Consider the following 14,180-nt stretch of genomic DNA (forward strand, 5'->3'; position numbering starts at 1 on the left):
TAATATTCTATTTACAAAATTTGAGCTGCTTCTGGAAAATAACCTAGAAGTAACAAAGTGATGAAGGCGTTTTCAAGTGTTAGGATAGTGTCATTCATGAGTTACTATTCAGGCAGATATACTAAAACATACTACGAACGTGTACTTAAAAAAAAAAAATCAAACAAGAAACAAAATCCTGTACATGAAACAGAAGTATATAGAGATTTGAATCTATTTCACATTTTTCAATGTTTATTTTGTATTTCATTACATAAAAATAGCCATTTACATTTAGTTACTCCCGAAATTTCAGTCACATACAGTGCCTTGAATTCAAACAGTGTGGACCACTGTGTGTTGGCATTTCCATCAAATACAATCCTGGAAAATGTCAAGGTGAACAACAGGATATTGATGCACATTGGTGACTCTGTATTCTGAATTATTTAGTGTGGTCAGAAGAAACATTTAATATATTGCATTTTGATTTTTTAGCTACTCTTTATTTTTGCTTTAGGTAATATCTCTGACCCGGGGACAATCATTACCACTCACCAGCAAGGTATCCTAAAAATAAAACATCCCATCCTTCAGGGCCACATTTTATTGTCAAGAGTCTTTAGATGAAACCCACCCACCCCCGCCCTGACATGTCCATATTCCGATTACTGTGTCTGAATGACTCACTGCCACGTTCACAGGTCCTCTTTCTTTCTTAAGATCATTTGTCTAATCAGAGCTGCTATCTCAGGCCTGATGACTTCAATGGGTTCCTCTGGCCTCCAGGACTTCACAACTTGGCCCTCAGGGTTGACCAGATACTTCCAAAAATTCCACCTTGGTTCCTTCTTTGAAGAATCTAAAATACCAGAATATATTTTCATGAGCACAATTTTATTCTTTTGCTAAGATTGTCATTCCTATTAGTATCTATGTAAGTGACAACGTTAGAATCAAGTTCTAGCAATGTCAAAAACAAAACAAAAAGCAAAACATCCAAATAAAGCAAAACTCATATGAGTAACCATATTTCTGTATATTTGGTGACTTCACTGATGATTCTACTGATCTGGAATCGTGAAACAAAGTGGTTTATTTTGCATCAGATCTAAACAAAAAAAAATTTACTTTGTCACTCAAAATTTTCAGTTTCCTAACATTTTTAGAGATAAAATGATGTTCCAATGGTCCTTGGTAATGGCATGTATGGAATTATTTTCATATTAAATGTTATCTATGGTTTTAATATTGTTACATGTAATGTAGACAAAAATGGAAAGGAATTCTTTTTTTTTTTTTAAGATTTTTATTTACTTATTTGACAGACAGAGATCACAAGTAGGCAGAGATGCAGGCGGGTGGGGGGAGGGGAAGGAAGCAGTCTCCCCGCTGAGCAGAGAGCCCGATGCGGGACTCGATCCCAGGACCTGAGATCATGACCTGAGCCGAAGGCAGAGGCTTTAAACCACTGAGCCACCCAGGCACCCCTGGAAAGGAATTCTTTATCGCATTATTTTTTAAGTGTTTTTTATTTAATTCCAGTTAAAATATAGTGTTAAATCATATTGAGAAATTATGCTGTCCTTTTGATAGATTTAAATTTATGAAGAAATTTAGCTTTTTTTCCACTTACACTACCCAGAATTGATGTGCATTGACTAACATAGAAAAAAATATAAATAGGGGCGCCTGGGTGGCTCAGTGGGTTAGGGCCTCTGCCTTCGGCTCAGGTCATGATATCAGGGTCCTGGGATCGAGCCCCGCATCGGGCTCTCTGCCAACAGGGAGCCTGCTTCCTCCTCTCTCTCTCTCTGCCTGCCTCTCTGCCTGCTTGTGATCTCTGTCTGTCAAATAAATAAATAAAAATCTTAACAAAAAAAGAAAAAATATAAATAACTTGTTTACTATGTACCTAGGAATGTGTGCTCATTGCTCTAAATGGATCCTTCCATTTAATCTTTACAGCAACCCCGTGAGGTGGGTATTATTATTAAGCCCATTTTGCAGATGAGAAAAATGGAGTCCTAGACTCAAGCTCTCATGGCTAGTAAGTGGTAGAACCAGGACTGATACACAGACCTTCCTACTCCTATGGAAAAGCAAGCAGATTTTAGGACAATGATGACAAATTTGTTTTTGTATGCAAGGGGATTCAGGTGTCTGTGGGTCATCCAGTCAGAGGAGGCCATTGACTATATGGCTTTGGATCTTAGGAGAGAGCGCTCACTCAGGGAAAGGGGATAGAATAAGAGCCCCAGTGGATTGTGGCAGAATTCCGAGGCTCAGCAGAATTAAGTGTTGATGGAAAGGAGGAACCAGAAAAGAAGAAAGGGAAGGGGCCAGAGGAGTCACTGGTACCTGTAAGGTTCAGGAGATCCTGGCAAGAAGCCAGGCACAGTGATCTAAGAAGGAAATGGAGACAAGGAAGCAGAGGCAACAAGTGTTAATTATTTTTTCAGAAATAGAGATTAAATAGGTAGAAGGAACACATTGCCTATAGAGTTTTAAGGTGTACAATACTTTGTGCTGGAAGAAAGAACCAACGAGGGAGCATAGGTTAAAAATAAGAAATAAAAAGTAGCCTGATTACTTAAATGCGCTTTACTTTGTGCACTGTGCCAAGCAGTTCAATTTATTTCATTATTAGAGAAAAATATTTCTGATACAGCAAACATCAGTGACTCAGTATCATTTTACCACATGAAAACTGTCTCAAAATCATTTTGAAAAATTGTCCTTTTCTGTAATGAAAAATGTGTCTCTAACGATATGTGGGCCTGTTCGTGACCACGTGACCAGTTACAGTCCATTTTGGCTTGTTTTAAAAAGATGTAATTTTCATTTGACTATGATCTCAGAGTCTTTGTCTCTGGAGCTTCATCTAACTTCAGTGAAACCTTAAGTCACTGTTACTTTTTTTGGTTACATGGGGTAGGTAGAGTTTCAGAAGCTTTTTTAGTGACAAAAGGGGAGAACTCAGGAGCTATGATGCCCACATATCTGGCTGCTATAACTGAAAATGATTACAAGGACATGTGCTCTGGCTTGCCTTTCCTCAGTGTATCCTGGAAATAAAAGGAATGAAGATATCACTCTGATTATATATGCAGGGTGTTAAGCATTGTGCTAATTTCCCCTAGAAATTAAATATTTTTTTTTTTTAAGATTTTATTTATTTGTCAGAGAGAAGAGGGAGAGAGAGCGAGCACAGGCTGACAGAATGGCAGGGAAAGGCAGAGGGAGAAGCAGGCTCCCTGCCGAGCAAGGAGCCCGATGTGGGACTCGATCCCAGGACGCTGGGATCATGACCTGAGCTGAAGGCAGCTGCTTAACCAACTGAGCCACCCAGGCATCCCGAAATTAAATAAATATGTTTTTAAAAGATTCTGATTTCACACTTAAATTTTATAGAGTATCATTAGCTGACTTCCTGGACTTCCAGTCCAAGACTGGAAACTTGATTATCTGATGGAGGTCACTGTTTTATGAAAACTCAAATTATCTGTGAAAATAGGGCTGAGGATATCATCTGTATAAGTCAGATGAGAGGACATTAGCTGAATATCCATTAGAGTAGTGTTTGGCAAGGTAAAGCGGCATCTAAATACTTTGCTTTTTGCTAGTAATATACTTAGGAATACAAACAATGTCAGGCAGTAGATAGTATTAATAGTCTCCTTTCACAAATGAGGAAGAAGGCGCAGAGGAGTTATCTCATGTACCTGAAGCCACACAGCAAAAGCAACAGAGTAGGGGTTTGAAGCCAGAGAATGAAGCTAAAACCAATGCCCTTAGTCACTATATCTCACTACCTTTGACCCAGGAAAATCTTTAAACAGATTTCTGTAGCTCGTCTAATTTTAGACATAGCCTAATATACCCGCCTCCAAAAAAATCCTTATATTCTGTTATAAATTTTAGCAAAAACCTGGTAAACCGAGACATTATTCATCCTTAAAGATAGTATCTCAGACAAGTAAAACAACATAAAATTAACCACAAAGATATGTCTACTAATAATGCCTGTCAATATTCATGAGACATAGATAGCTTTAAAATGGGGAGGAACATTTCCCCAAGAGCTATTTTGTGAAGATATTTTGTGATGATAGCCATGACCACACTTCAGATAAATTCTTCAGGAAAATGATCATAAGGAATAAAATACACTGGAGTAGACTCATTTTGCCATTCAAGAGGTTGAAACATTGACTTCAGGGAAGCATAACTTCTAGAAAATTACAAAACATGAGATTCTGGCTCTTCGGTATTTTATCAAACTTTCCCACTAAAACATTTCAAATGAAACGGAGAAGTATGGTCCTGGTCTCTTTTGTTTTAAAAAGGAAAAGCAATTAAAAACATTAAACTGGCGAGGCAAGATAGATATTTACCAACAAGAAATCTAAATGCAGGGTCTGCTTCAGATCCTAGAATCTTAATCTTGTGGAAGATGGGGAATGTCACTCCGTAGTTACTTCTTGCAAAAGATACTACTTCCTTGCTTGGGCGGGGCTCCGATTCTCCAAACTGATTGCACGGGAAGGCCAAGACGCTGAAGTGGAATGGTCCGAACTCTTTGTGTAGTTCCTGCAGTGCTAAGTAATTTCTGTCTGTGAGTTGGCAGTCACTAGCCACGTTTACAACTAGGGCAACCTCCCGGAAAAAGAAAAAAATCCAACCGGAAAGTGAAGCAAATAAAAGATTAAAAAAAAAAAAAAAGTCTGCAAGTAGTTAAAATCCCAAACCATTTTGAAGCAGATAGTTATTTCATATTTTTAGATATACCCAATTTTATTGAAAATTGTAATGGATGCATGAATCAAAGACTGAAAGATCACCACCGTTAAAAAAGCATCGGATACAATAGCTAATTTTTAAATAAAAGATAGTAACATTGATAAGAGTGGTTTTAATGTTGCTAGATTATGGAATTAATGTTTTTTAATGTCTCCATAGTCACATTACTAACTATAAGAATTTCCTAAACAACCTAAAGGATTATTTCAGCATGCCTCTGAAGACAGGACAGAGTTTATCAATTAGAAGTAGATACACTATCAGAACTTTGATGGCTAAAATGATACACAAGTAACATTACTTTGAAGATTAAAGTATAACTTACGACCCTTTAACAATGAAAAATTGATTTCATTAAACAGAGAACATGAATGAACAATGGAAAAAAAAATCAGAAGATGCAACTTACTTTGCCTTTAAACTTTTCCAGAGAAACTGTTCTTCCTTTTGCATCTTTCACTTCGAAGGTATAAAAGCTGTTGATTTTAGGTTTTAGGAATTTTAGTTGTAGAAGAAATAACATTACTGTGCATAGAACCATAGACAGTAAAACTGCAAATACCTTTGCTTTCGACCCTGAACATCTTAAAGGGTATGCTGTAAGCGGCTCCATTTTGGATGATTCTAGAGGGACGTCTCAGCGGGCTGGAATTCAAGGAGGAGCTGAAACTTGACACCAGCCCTGTTTAACGGAAAACCAAGTAGGACAGACTACTGCTGAGAAATAGAAAGACCCTTCTCACACGGGGAAAGGAGTGAAAGTCCTGCATAAAATAAGGAGTGCTAAAGAATTTTAATGTATTTATGGTGCCCACTGCAATCTTTGCTAGAAAAATCAGGACTTTTTGGGTAACTCTTTGATAACTCTTTAACTCTTTTGCCTTGTAAGGCAGAAGCTGTGGATTGAGCACTCCCAGTAGTGGGTTAAATGTAGGGCAGTAAAGACCACCCAGAATAGTTCAGAGGTGGATTAAATGTGGCCTGTTAACATGATGGATAGTCTGGAGGAATTTAATATTATACGTATTATACATATAAAATATGAGCTTGCTACATGAGTTCTAGGAATTTACAGTGGAAAGGGCAGAGAAATATGTGAAGGGGCTGCTTACCCTGAACTCATCTAATTTAGGCAATGCCAGGTGAATATAGTAAAAATAAAGCAAACACAACGAAGGCTTTAAAGAACACTCCACTATCAAAAAAGCAAACTATAGTCCAGTGTTTTTTAAATTTTTGATCAGGATCCCCACTAAGAAATGCACTTTACAATTGAACTCAGTACGCAGACTTATGTAACTGAGAAGTTTCATTAAACAATACTTCCCCTTGGAATGCTGATACGCCTGTGGCAGTTTTAAAGCAGTCTGATTCCAACCCATGACAGTGATTTAAGGGGCTGCAGCCTGTAGACAGAAAAAATACTGAACTTTATAATAAATCAGGAATTTAAAAATTAAATTAGACAATTCTATCAAGAAGGCAAAACCAACAAGGAAACCCCCCGAATCCACTTCTCCTTGGGTGCATCATCTAGTTTCTTCTTCTTTTTCTTCTTTTTTCATCTTTGTTTTTCCCATGGCTGTTACCTCTTACAGCAGGCCTAACTTTACTGTTGAAAATTTCAGGGGTAGGAATAGATTAGAAATTGAGGGCTGCCATCCTTGGGTCATCTTAGCCTCTTCTCTATGACACACAGGAATTTTCAAATGAAGGTGCTTCATACTACGTGCCCGACTCTTGGGGTCTTGGTGTGTTTATTGAAAACGCTAGGAAAGGAATGCCTGGGTGGCTCAGTGGGTTAAGCTGCTGCCTTAGGCTCAGGTCATGATCTCAAGGTCCTGGCATTGAGTCTAGCATCAGGCTTCTCGCTCAGGGGGCAGCCTGCTTCTTGCCTCTGCCTGCCACTATACCTGCTTGTGCACGCTCTCTCTCTGTCTTTCTGACAAATAAATAAAATCTTTTTAAAAAATGCTAGGAAAAGGGGTGCCTGGGTGGCTCAGTGGGTTAAGCCTCTGCCTTCGACTTGGGTCATGATCTCAGGGTCCTGGGATCGAGCTCCGCATCGGGCTCTCTGCTCTGCAGGGAGCCTGCTTCCTCCTCTTTCTCTCTCTGCCTGCCTCTCTGCCTGCTTGTGATCCTGTCTGTCAAATAAATAAATAAAATCTTTAAAAAAAAAATGCTAGGAAAAAGTGCATGGAATGATCTGAAAAACCATGGGAGTGCCCTTTCCCACCACAGATCTTTGCGCTTTAGAGGATGTGCTCAGGAGGCTGGCAGCTCTGCCTCTAGCCCTGCGTCTGTGGTGTGTGCTCTTGGGGGTAGATGAGCCGAATCCACAGCTTAGCCATGTACAACCTGTCAGAGACTGATAAACCACGTTATTCCCAGTCACGGAGCCTGATAAGAATGGACACAAAAGAAAAGTCTTCTCCTGTAAACGTAATTTCTGGTAAAGAACAAAAATGTACACAAAACACGTTGTATCACCTCTTAACTATGATAGTATTCCTTGGGTGCTCGCTAGCTGAGTTACTGATGAAGTCAAAGTTTATGGGACACCTGGACTTACATCCTGTGACCTCCCTACTCCAAGCGCAAGGTCCTTGGGCTCCAAGTGTGGAGCCATTGCCAGGTGCTTGTTGGATACACAGCGGCTCGAGCCCCATCTCAGAGTTCCTGAACCAAAATCTGCATTTTTATAAGACCAGCTCATGACTCAAGTGTGCATTTAAATTTGAGAAACTTTAGACCTCGATCTTTTTTTTTTTTTTTTTTTTTTTTTTAATTTCAGAGTAACGAGGTTTTTTGGTTTCTGCTTGTCTTCCATTGTAGACAGGTTTCATGACTGTATGTCTACACTGGGTACTTGATTTGCTCCTCAGGCTGTTCAAGGAAATGGCTCAGGAACTTGAGTTCCCAAAGTTAATTAAAAAAAAAGTTAATTCATAGAGCATCTGCTATAATTTGAACCATGTAAACCCCTCCCGTTATAAGGGTGATTTGAGGGAGAGGACAAAGGGTTACCTCTGGGAAGATGCTGGCTGACTAGACCCCAGGCAGGGTCCCATAGGGTGGTATTACCTCGATAAAATCATTAGGATAATTTCTACTTCATTGTTTTGTAAGTACAGAAACTCCCATCAACTGCAGAGGTTGGCCTTTGAGAATGTCAAAGTTTTGCTGTATAAACTTACAAGAGATTCTGTACAAGCCCACATGTCAGTTAGTAACCAGAAATAGAACATCTGTGCCAGTTTGATGTCGCACATTCGTTTGTCCAGAAGATTCACCCAATAAGAAAACTACTTGGAAAACTTCAATAAATCTCATCAGGGCTGAAATCAGTTTGTGACTGATTACAGTTTTTGACTCTTATGGTTTAAAAGTATTCTAGATACGACTTTTTTTGAGGTGTTTTACATGCTTATTGCTTTGGGGCTGGGGTAAAGTTGTTCAGGGGCCCTTGCAGGCGGCTGCCTGCTTCCTCCTCAGCATCCCCGGGTCCAGGTTGAATAGGATAGCGCGGGGATTCTGCACAGATCCGGGCAGTCCCTGTTCTTGCATGTCACATGTCTGATGCTGCTGAGGGGGGCCTGGGCATTCTTGTTGATAGTGGTCTGCACGTAGGAGGTGGCGGGTTTTCACTGGCTGGATCTGCATTTCATGACCATCGCTACAGCCGTGCCATGGGGCGCCGGGTCTAAGCCTCGCAGTCTTGCGGTAAATCAGCAGGTTGTAGCAGAAGAAGTTGCGAGCCTTCAGGTTATTGGGCTCCGTGTTGTGTGTCTGCTTGTTTCTCTTGATCAGGAAGCTGGAGCAGTTTCGCACGACCACCACTGCAGGTGGGTGGAGACGGCAGCAGCAACTCAGAGTACTGTGGTGGAGATGGAAAGATTGAGTGTGTGTGTGCATATAGGTGTGTGCACGTGTATGTATCTATACATACATACACGCACATATCTAAAAAAGCATATATATGTGGTTTTAAACCTTGTATGTTTTTTGTATATGAATGATCTGTAAATATCCATTTAGGCCCATTAATCAGACATTCAGGAGGACAGCTTGTGTAACTCCCAGCCTAGATATTACTGAACACTGATAGATTTTGGCCCTTAGGCATTTCTTTTTTCTTCATTTTTTAGAGTCTTTCTTTTCATTTGTCAGAGTCTTTCTCTGTATATATTTTGATATCATCATTTTTTAGTTTTCTGGGTAATCTGTCATCATTGCGATCTGGAAGGGGCCATAGAGTCTGCAGAGAAGATGAGAGGTGAGGGTGCCTTAAGGAAGGCCGCTTTGGTCAACGTAACGGAAGAGAAGGGATTGATACTCAAGATACTTGGGAGCCCCTAGGGGCAGAGGGAAAGGGTTGGCTCAGTACATGACCTGAGCCAAAATGAAGAGTACAGACATTTAATTCTTTTTTTTTTTTTTTTTAGATTTTATTTATTTGACTGAAAGAGACACAGTGAGAGAGGGAACACAATATGTAGGGGGAGCGGGAGAGGGAGAAGCAGGCTTCCTGCTGAGCATGGAGCCTGATGTGGGGCTCAATCCAGCACCCTGGGATTATGACCTGAGTCAAAGGCAGATGCTTAATGACTGAGCCATCCAGGCGCCCCTATATTTTCTAATTTCTAATGGTTACAGAATAGTCTAAGGATGCCTATCTTGTCAGTTCTCCACTGCGTCCTTCCCATTGTTTTTCCCTCTAACCATACACACTGCAGTAACCACCACCTGTTCCCTGCTGGAAAGGTGGACCGTGGAATCAGACAGCAGAGATTAGGGTATAGCATCTCCACTGACTCACTGTGTGGGTTTAAGCAATTCACTTAAACTTTAAAACTCAGTTTCTTCATTGGTAGAAGGGGAATAAATAACAGACCTGCTTTACAGATGTTTCTGAAGATTAAATAGGAATGTGTTTAGACCTTTAACATATGGGTTCTTATTGTGGCAAGCACTCAATAGATTTTGGTTTTACTGATATTTGCTCATTTTTAAAATTTCTTCCTTACATTTTTAGTGGTAATGTTGCTGGGTTAGTAGAGATTATACACATATTTGAAGGCTTTTGACACATGTTGCCAAATTGTCTTTTCCAAATACTAATTTATGCTCCACCAGCAATGTATGCCAGTGTTTGTTTCTGGAACCTTCACTCTTGGGGCTTGTTATTAAAAAAGAAAATCATTGCTAGCATCTTGTTATTGTTTTAAATTAGCATTTCTTTGATTACTAGTGAGGTTGAATATTTTGGGGGCATTTATATTCTTTTGTGAATTGTCTTTTTAGGTCCTATGCCCTATTTTTTTCTATTTGGCTTGCAAATTTGTCTAACTTTCTCTAAGAGTCCTTTACACAAATAGTCCATTACACAATAGGACATTACACAAATCTAACATGCCTGGCATTTTATTAAGAATATACTTCTGCAGTGCCTGGGTGGCTTAGTTGGTTAAGGTTTAACCTAATCCCAGACAATGAGGGGTGTCTGGGTGGTTTAGTAGGTTAGCCGTCTGCCTTGGGCTCAGGTCATGATCCCAGGCTACTGGGATCCAGTCCTGCATTGGGCTCCTTGCTCAGCAGGAAACATGCTTCTCCCTCTGCTTGTGCTCTTGATCTCTCTTCTTGCCAAATAAGTAAATAATATATTTTAAAAAATAAATAAAAAAATAAAAATATACTTCCAGTTTGTCATTTGCATTTGAATTTCATGTAGATAACATGGCGTGTTTCACCATTATAGGATCTGGAAATACCAAACTCCTGGGGTTTCTTGGTGGGAATGAGATGAATGTTGAGCAAATTAGGCTCAGTTCTCTCATCTGTGAAATGAAAGTTTGAACTAGAAAATTGCTGTTTATTTCCAGATTTGCAATTTTGTGATTTTATGTAAAAATTTTGTCAGTTCAATATATAGGGTTATTTTAACTTCGTATTTTATACTGATATGTAATTGTAATAACTGTAAACATAATTATTTCCCAAGATGCTTTTATATGTCTTGAGACCCTTAAACAGAGGCTCTAAGTATACACATGCACACACACATATATATTTATAAATATAAAATAATGTTCTCTCAGGTCACAAAATTAAAATCTTATATATAGTTTGTTTTGTACTAGATGAGTTGTTTATAATTCTCCTTTAAGGAATCCCTACTTTTGCATCATTGAGGCTCCTATAAATTACAGCCTTTTTTTTTTTTTTTTTGTTAAATAGTTGTTTGATGAAGTTAAGCCCACATATTCTAGCTTCAAGAGCAACTTTGTGAAGAGGCTGTCAGTGGAGGGTCCCATTGCCAGTAGCCCAATTACCACTAGATGGCGGCAAAGCCAAACCAGGGATCTGGCAGCCTGTTCCGTTGGGGAAGAGCTTTCAACCACTTACCTCCCAGAAGATTCTGGATCCATGCTGAAGATAACGCCTGAGAAAGAGACTTTGATTCTAGGTGAGGTAATAGAAATTTCAGAGGCTATTTAAAAAATGTTAATGAAATAGATATTCCTGAGAGACTCTGTCTTGTAGAACTATCTAGTATCGCATTCATCAAGTGCTTTCCTTTTCTTCCTTTGAATAAGAAATTTTCAAGGTGGTGGGGGAGAGGAGTGGGAAATGAAACAAAACCAAAAGACAGTATGCAGTGGTTTCTGAGATTTGTACTGGTATATGATTTCTTTTGTAAAGATTATAATTATGTATATAAGATTTTTCAGTGGTCCCTTGGACCCTCTGCAGAACAAGTGGTATGAATGAACATAAAAGAGACAGCTTTAGAGGGTGACAGGACAGGGTTTTCTGTACAGTTAAAAGTCTGGTAAAGGTCTTTCTCAATCTTGAGAAGAGAAACAGTATGAATAATAATGATACAAATAACATTGGCTGTTATTACTTTAATTTAGAAAGTATCTCACTGACGTCATCTCAAATTATACTTACAGCATCTTTCTATAAAAGGGAGTGGGGGAGGCAAAGTGATTTGCTCATGATCATAGAGTAGATGCCAATGATTAGGGAAGTAAGCACCCGACAGTGATTTCCCGGCAGGAGGAGCTTAGCCTGGACAAACCAGACACCTTTGCTCCATCATCTTAAAGTAGGGAACTGTTTGTATCTATTCTTGAAATGTGCGAATATGTTCTTTCTGAGCAGAGACAAAGCATTTCTGCTGCAGCTGTGGTGGGAGTCAGGTCTTTATCTTGGCACTTCCTACAGAGGCCGCTGAGGCAGTGCTCACTTATGACCTTGGCATTCTGGATCAGGCCCTGTGCTGACCATTTTTCTTTTCCCGCCTCTGCCAGGATTTTGGAGAGATGAGGGGCTGTGGCTTCACTTTCTATTGTGAAAGGCATAATGGATTGGTCACCAACCTAAGTGATTATCTTTTTTGAAAAAGAAATTAAAAGCTAAATGTCTTTCTTGCAGGATCCTACCAAGAACCATTCCAGACACCCACCAAAGGGACTTTCGAAACAAGTACCTCTTTCCATTTTTGCAAGGAAGCTCATGCGACGGACAGAGACTGGAATGAAACCGTTGCCTCAAAAGGCCGGGTAGGTAAAGGGAGAAAACTGACATCTCATATCCTGAGACGCTCAGACAAATGGGTCCCAAATGTGAGGAAGGAACTGGCTCAGCTGCTCTTACAAATCAGGAAGAAAATGATGGGTTCTTGACAGGAAAAATGAGTTATGGACACGAATAGCAGCACTTTGTTAAAAAGAAATTAATACCCAACAAATATACAAATTTAGTTAGTATCAATCAAAAAAAAATGGAAATGAAACATAAAAAAGGTGAAGATTCAGATGACATGATACTATAAAGAAAACCCTAAAGACTCCATCAAAAGACTACCAGAACAAGATGGGATCAGGAGGAAGACAAACCATAAAAGACTCTTAAATTATGAAACAAACTGAGGGTTGCTGAGGGGTGGGGGGTAGGGATAGGATGGTTAGGGTATGTACACTGGAGGGGGGGTATGTGCTATGGTGAATGCTGTGAAATGTGTAAGCCCGATGATTCATAGACCTGTACCCCTGGGGCAAATAATACATTATATGTTCATTAAAAAAAAGGAAGATTGGGGCACCTGGTGGCTCAGTGGGTTAAGCCGCTGCCTTCGGCTCGGGTCATGATCTCAGGGTCCTGGGATCGAGTCCCACATGGGGCTCTCTGCTCGGCAGGGAGCCTGCTTCCCTTCCTCTCTCTCTGCCTGCCTCTCCGTCTACTTGTGATTTCTCTCTGTCAAATAAATAAATAAAATCTTTTAAAAAAAAAAGGAAGATTAAAAAAAAGACTACAGAACTGATAATAAATGAATTAAGTAAAGAAGCAGTATACAAAATAAGTATACAGGTATCTGTTGCATTATATATATGAGAAAGAGAAATTAAACAATCCCATTTTTAGGATACCTAGGAATAAACTTAACCAAGGAGGTAAAAGGCCTGTACTTTGAAAAGTATAAAGCACTGTTGAGAGAATTTAAACACAAACAAATAAAAAGATATTCCATGCTGATGGAGTGAAAGAACAAATCTTGTCAAATGTCAGTACTACCCAAAGCAATTTCCAGATTTAATGCAACCCCTGTCAAAAGATCAATAGCATTTTTCATAGAGCTAGAACAATCTTAAAATTTGTATGGAACTACAGAGGAGGCAAGAATATGCAATGGGAGAAAGAAAACTCTTTCAACAAAGGGTGTTGGGAAAACTGGACAGCTACATGCAGAAAAAGCAAACTGGACCACTTTTGAACACCATACACAGAAGAATCACAAAATGGGTAAAAGACCCATTAAGTGTGATTGCTGAAACCATAAAATTCCTAGAAGAAAACATAAGCAGTAATCTCTTTGACATCAGCTGTAGAAACATTTTTTAAGATATAGTCCCTCCTCTGGCAAGGGAAACAAAACCAAAATCAAATTACTGGGACTATACCAAAATAAAAAGCTTTTGCACAGTGAAGAAAACCATCAAAAAATCCAAAGAAAATTCCAGAAAATTCACAGTGTTGAGCATTGTGTAATGTATAGAATTGCCGAATCATCCTATTGTACATCTGAAACTCTTATAAAACTGTATGTTAATTATACTTGAATTAAATATTTTTCTAAAGATGTAAAGATTAAAAATATAATGAAATTATGCATATTATGGTATGCACCCCCTCAGCCAAAAAACTTTTTATATAATCATTTCCAACTATTCGGTGACTTGATCTGCCCCCCACCCCTGGGTCTCTCAAGATAAGTTAAATTCTTTCTCTATAAGATGGTCTTTTTTTTTTTTTTCTTAAAGACTTATTATTTATTTATTTTAGGGAGAGATAAAGTGCTAGTGGGATGAGGGGCAGAGGTAGAGGGAGAGCTA

General features: G+C 39.1%; 2 protein-coding genes and 1 pseudogene across 3 annotated transcripts in view; 1 reads left to right on the plus strand and 2 right to left on the minus strand.

The window, feature by feature from the left end:
* Nucleotides 1–14,180, plus strand: part of CDC20B (cell division cycle 20B) — a 44,277-nt gene that overhangs the window by 7,571 nt on the left and 22,526 nt on the right. The window contains exons 3-4 of the mRNA XM_032336236.1: nt 11,020–11,248; nt 12,223–12,350. Coding sequence (XP_032192127.1) covers nt 11,020–11,248; nt 12,223–12,350 — 357 coding nt within the window. The remainder of the gene's footprint in view (nt 1–11,019; nt 11,249–12,222; nt 12,351–14,180) is intronic.
* On the minus strand, nt 213–5,430 carry GPX8 (glutathione peroxidase 8 (putative)). 2 transcript variants are annotated; one of them, XM_032336237.1, is made up of 3 exons: nt 5,192–5,428; nt 4,377–4,638; nt 213–841 (listed from the first exon to the last, which is right to left on the minus strand). In XM_032336237.1, the coding sequence occupies exons 1-3, from the start codon at nt 5,393–5,395 to the stop codon at nt 678–680; spliced, it is 630 nt and encodes a 209-aa protein (XP_032192128.1). In that variant the 5' UTR covers nt 5,396–5,428; the 3' UTR covers nt 213–677. The 2 variants fall into 2 exon arrangements, with proteins under 2 accessions (XP_032192128.1, XP_032192129.1); XM_032336238.1 differs by lacking the exon at nt 4,377–4,638 and having other exon boundaries at nt 5,192–5,430.
* LOC116585698 lies at nt 8,427–10,165 on the minus strand (annotated as a pseudogene).

This window comes from Mustela erminea, chromosome 3 (genome assembly GCF_009829155.1).
Source record: "Mustela erminea isolate mMusErm1 chromosome 3, mMusErm1.Pri, whole genome shotgun sequence".
Lineage (NCBI taxonomy): Eukaryota > Metazoa > Chordata > Mammalia > Carnivora > Mustelidae > Mustela > Mustela erminea.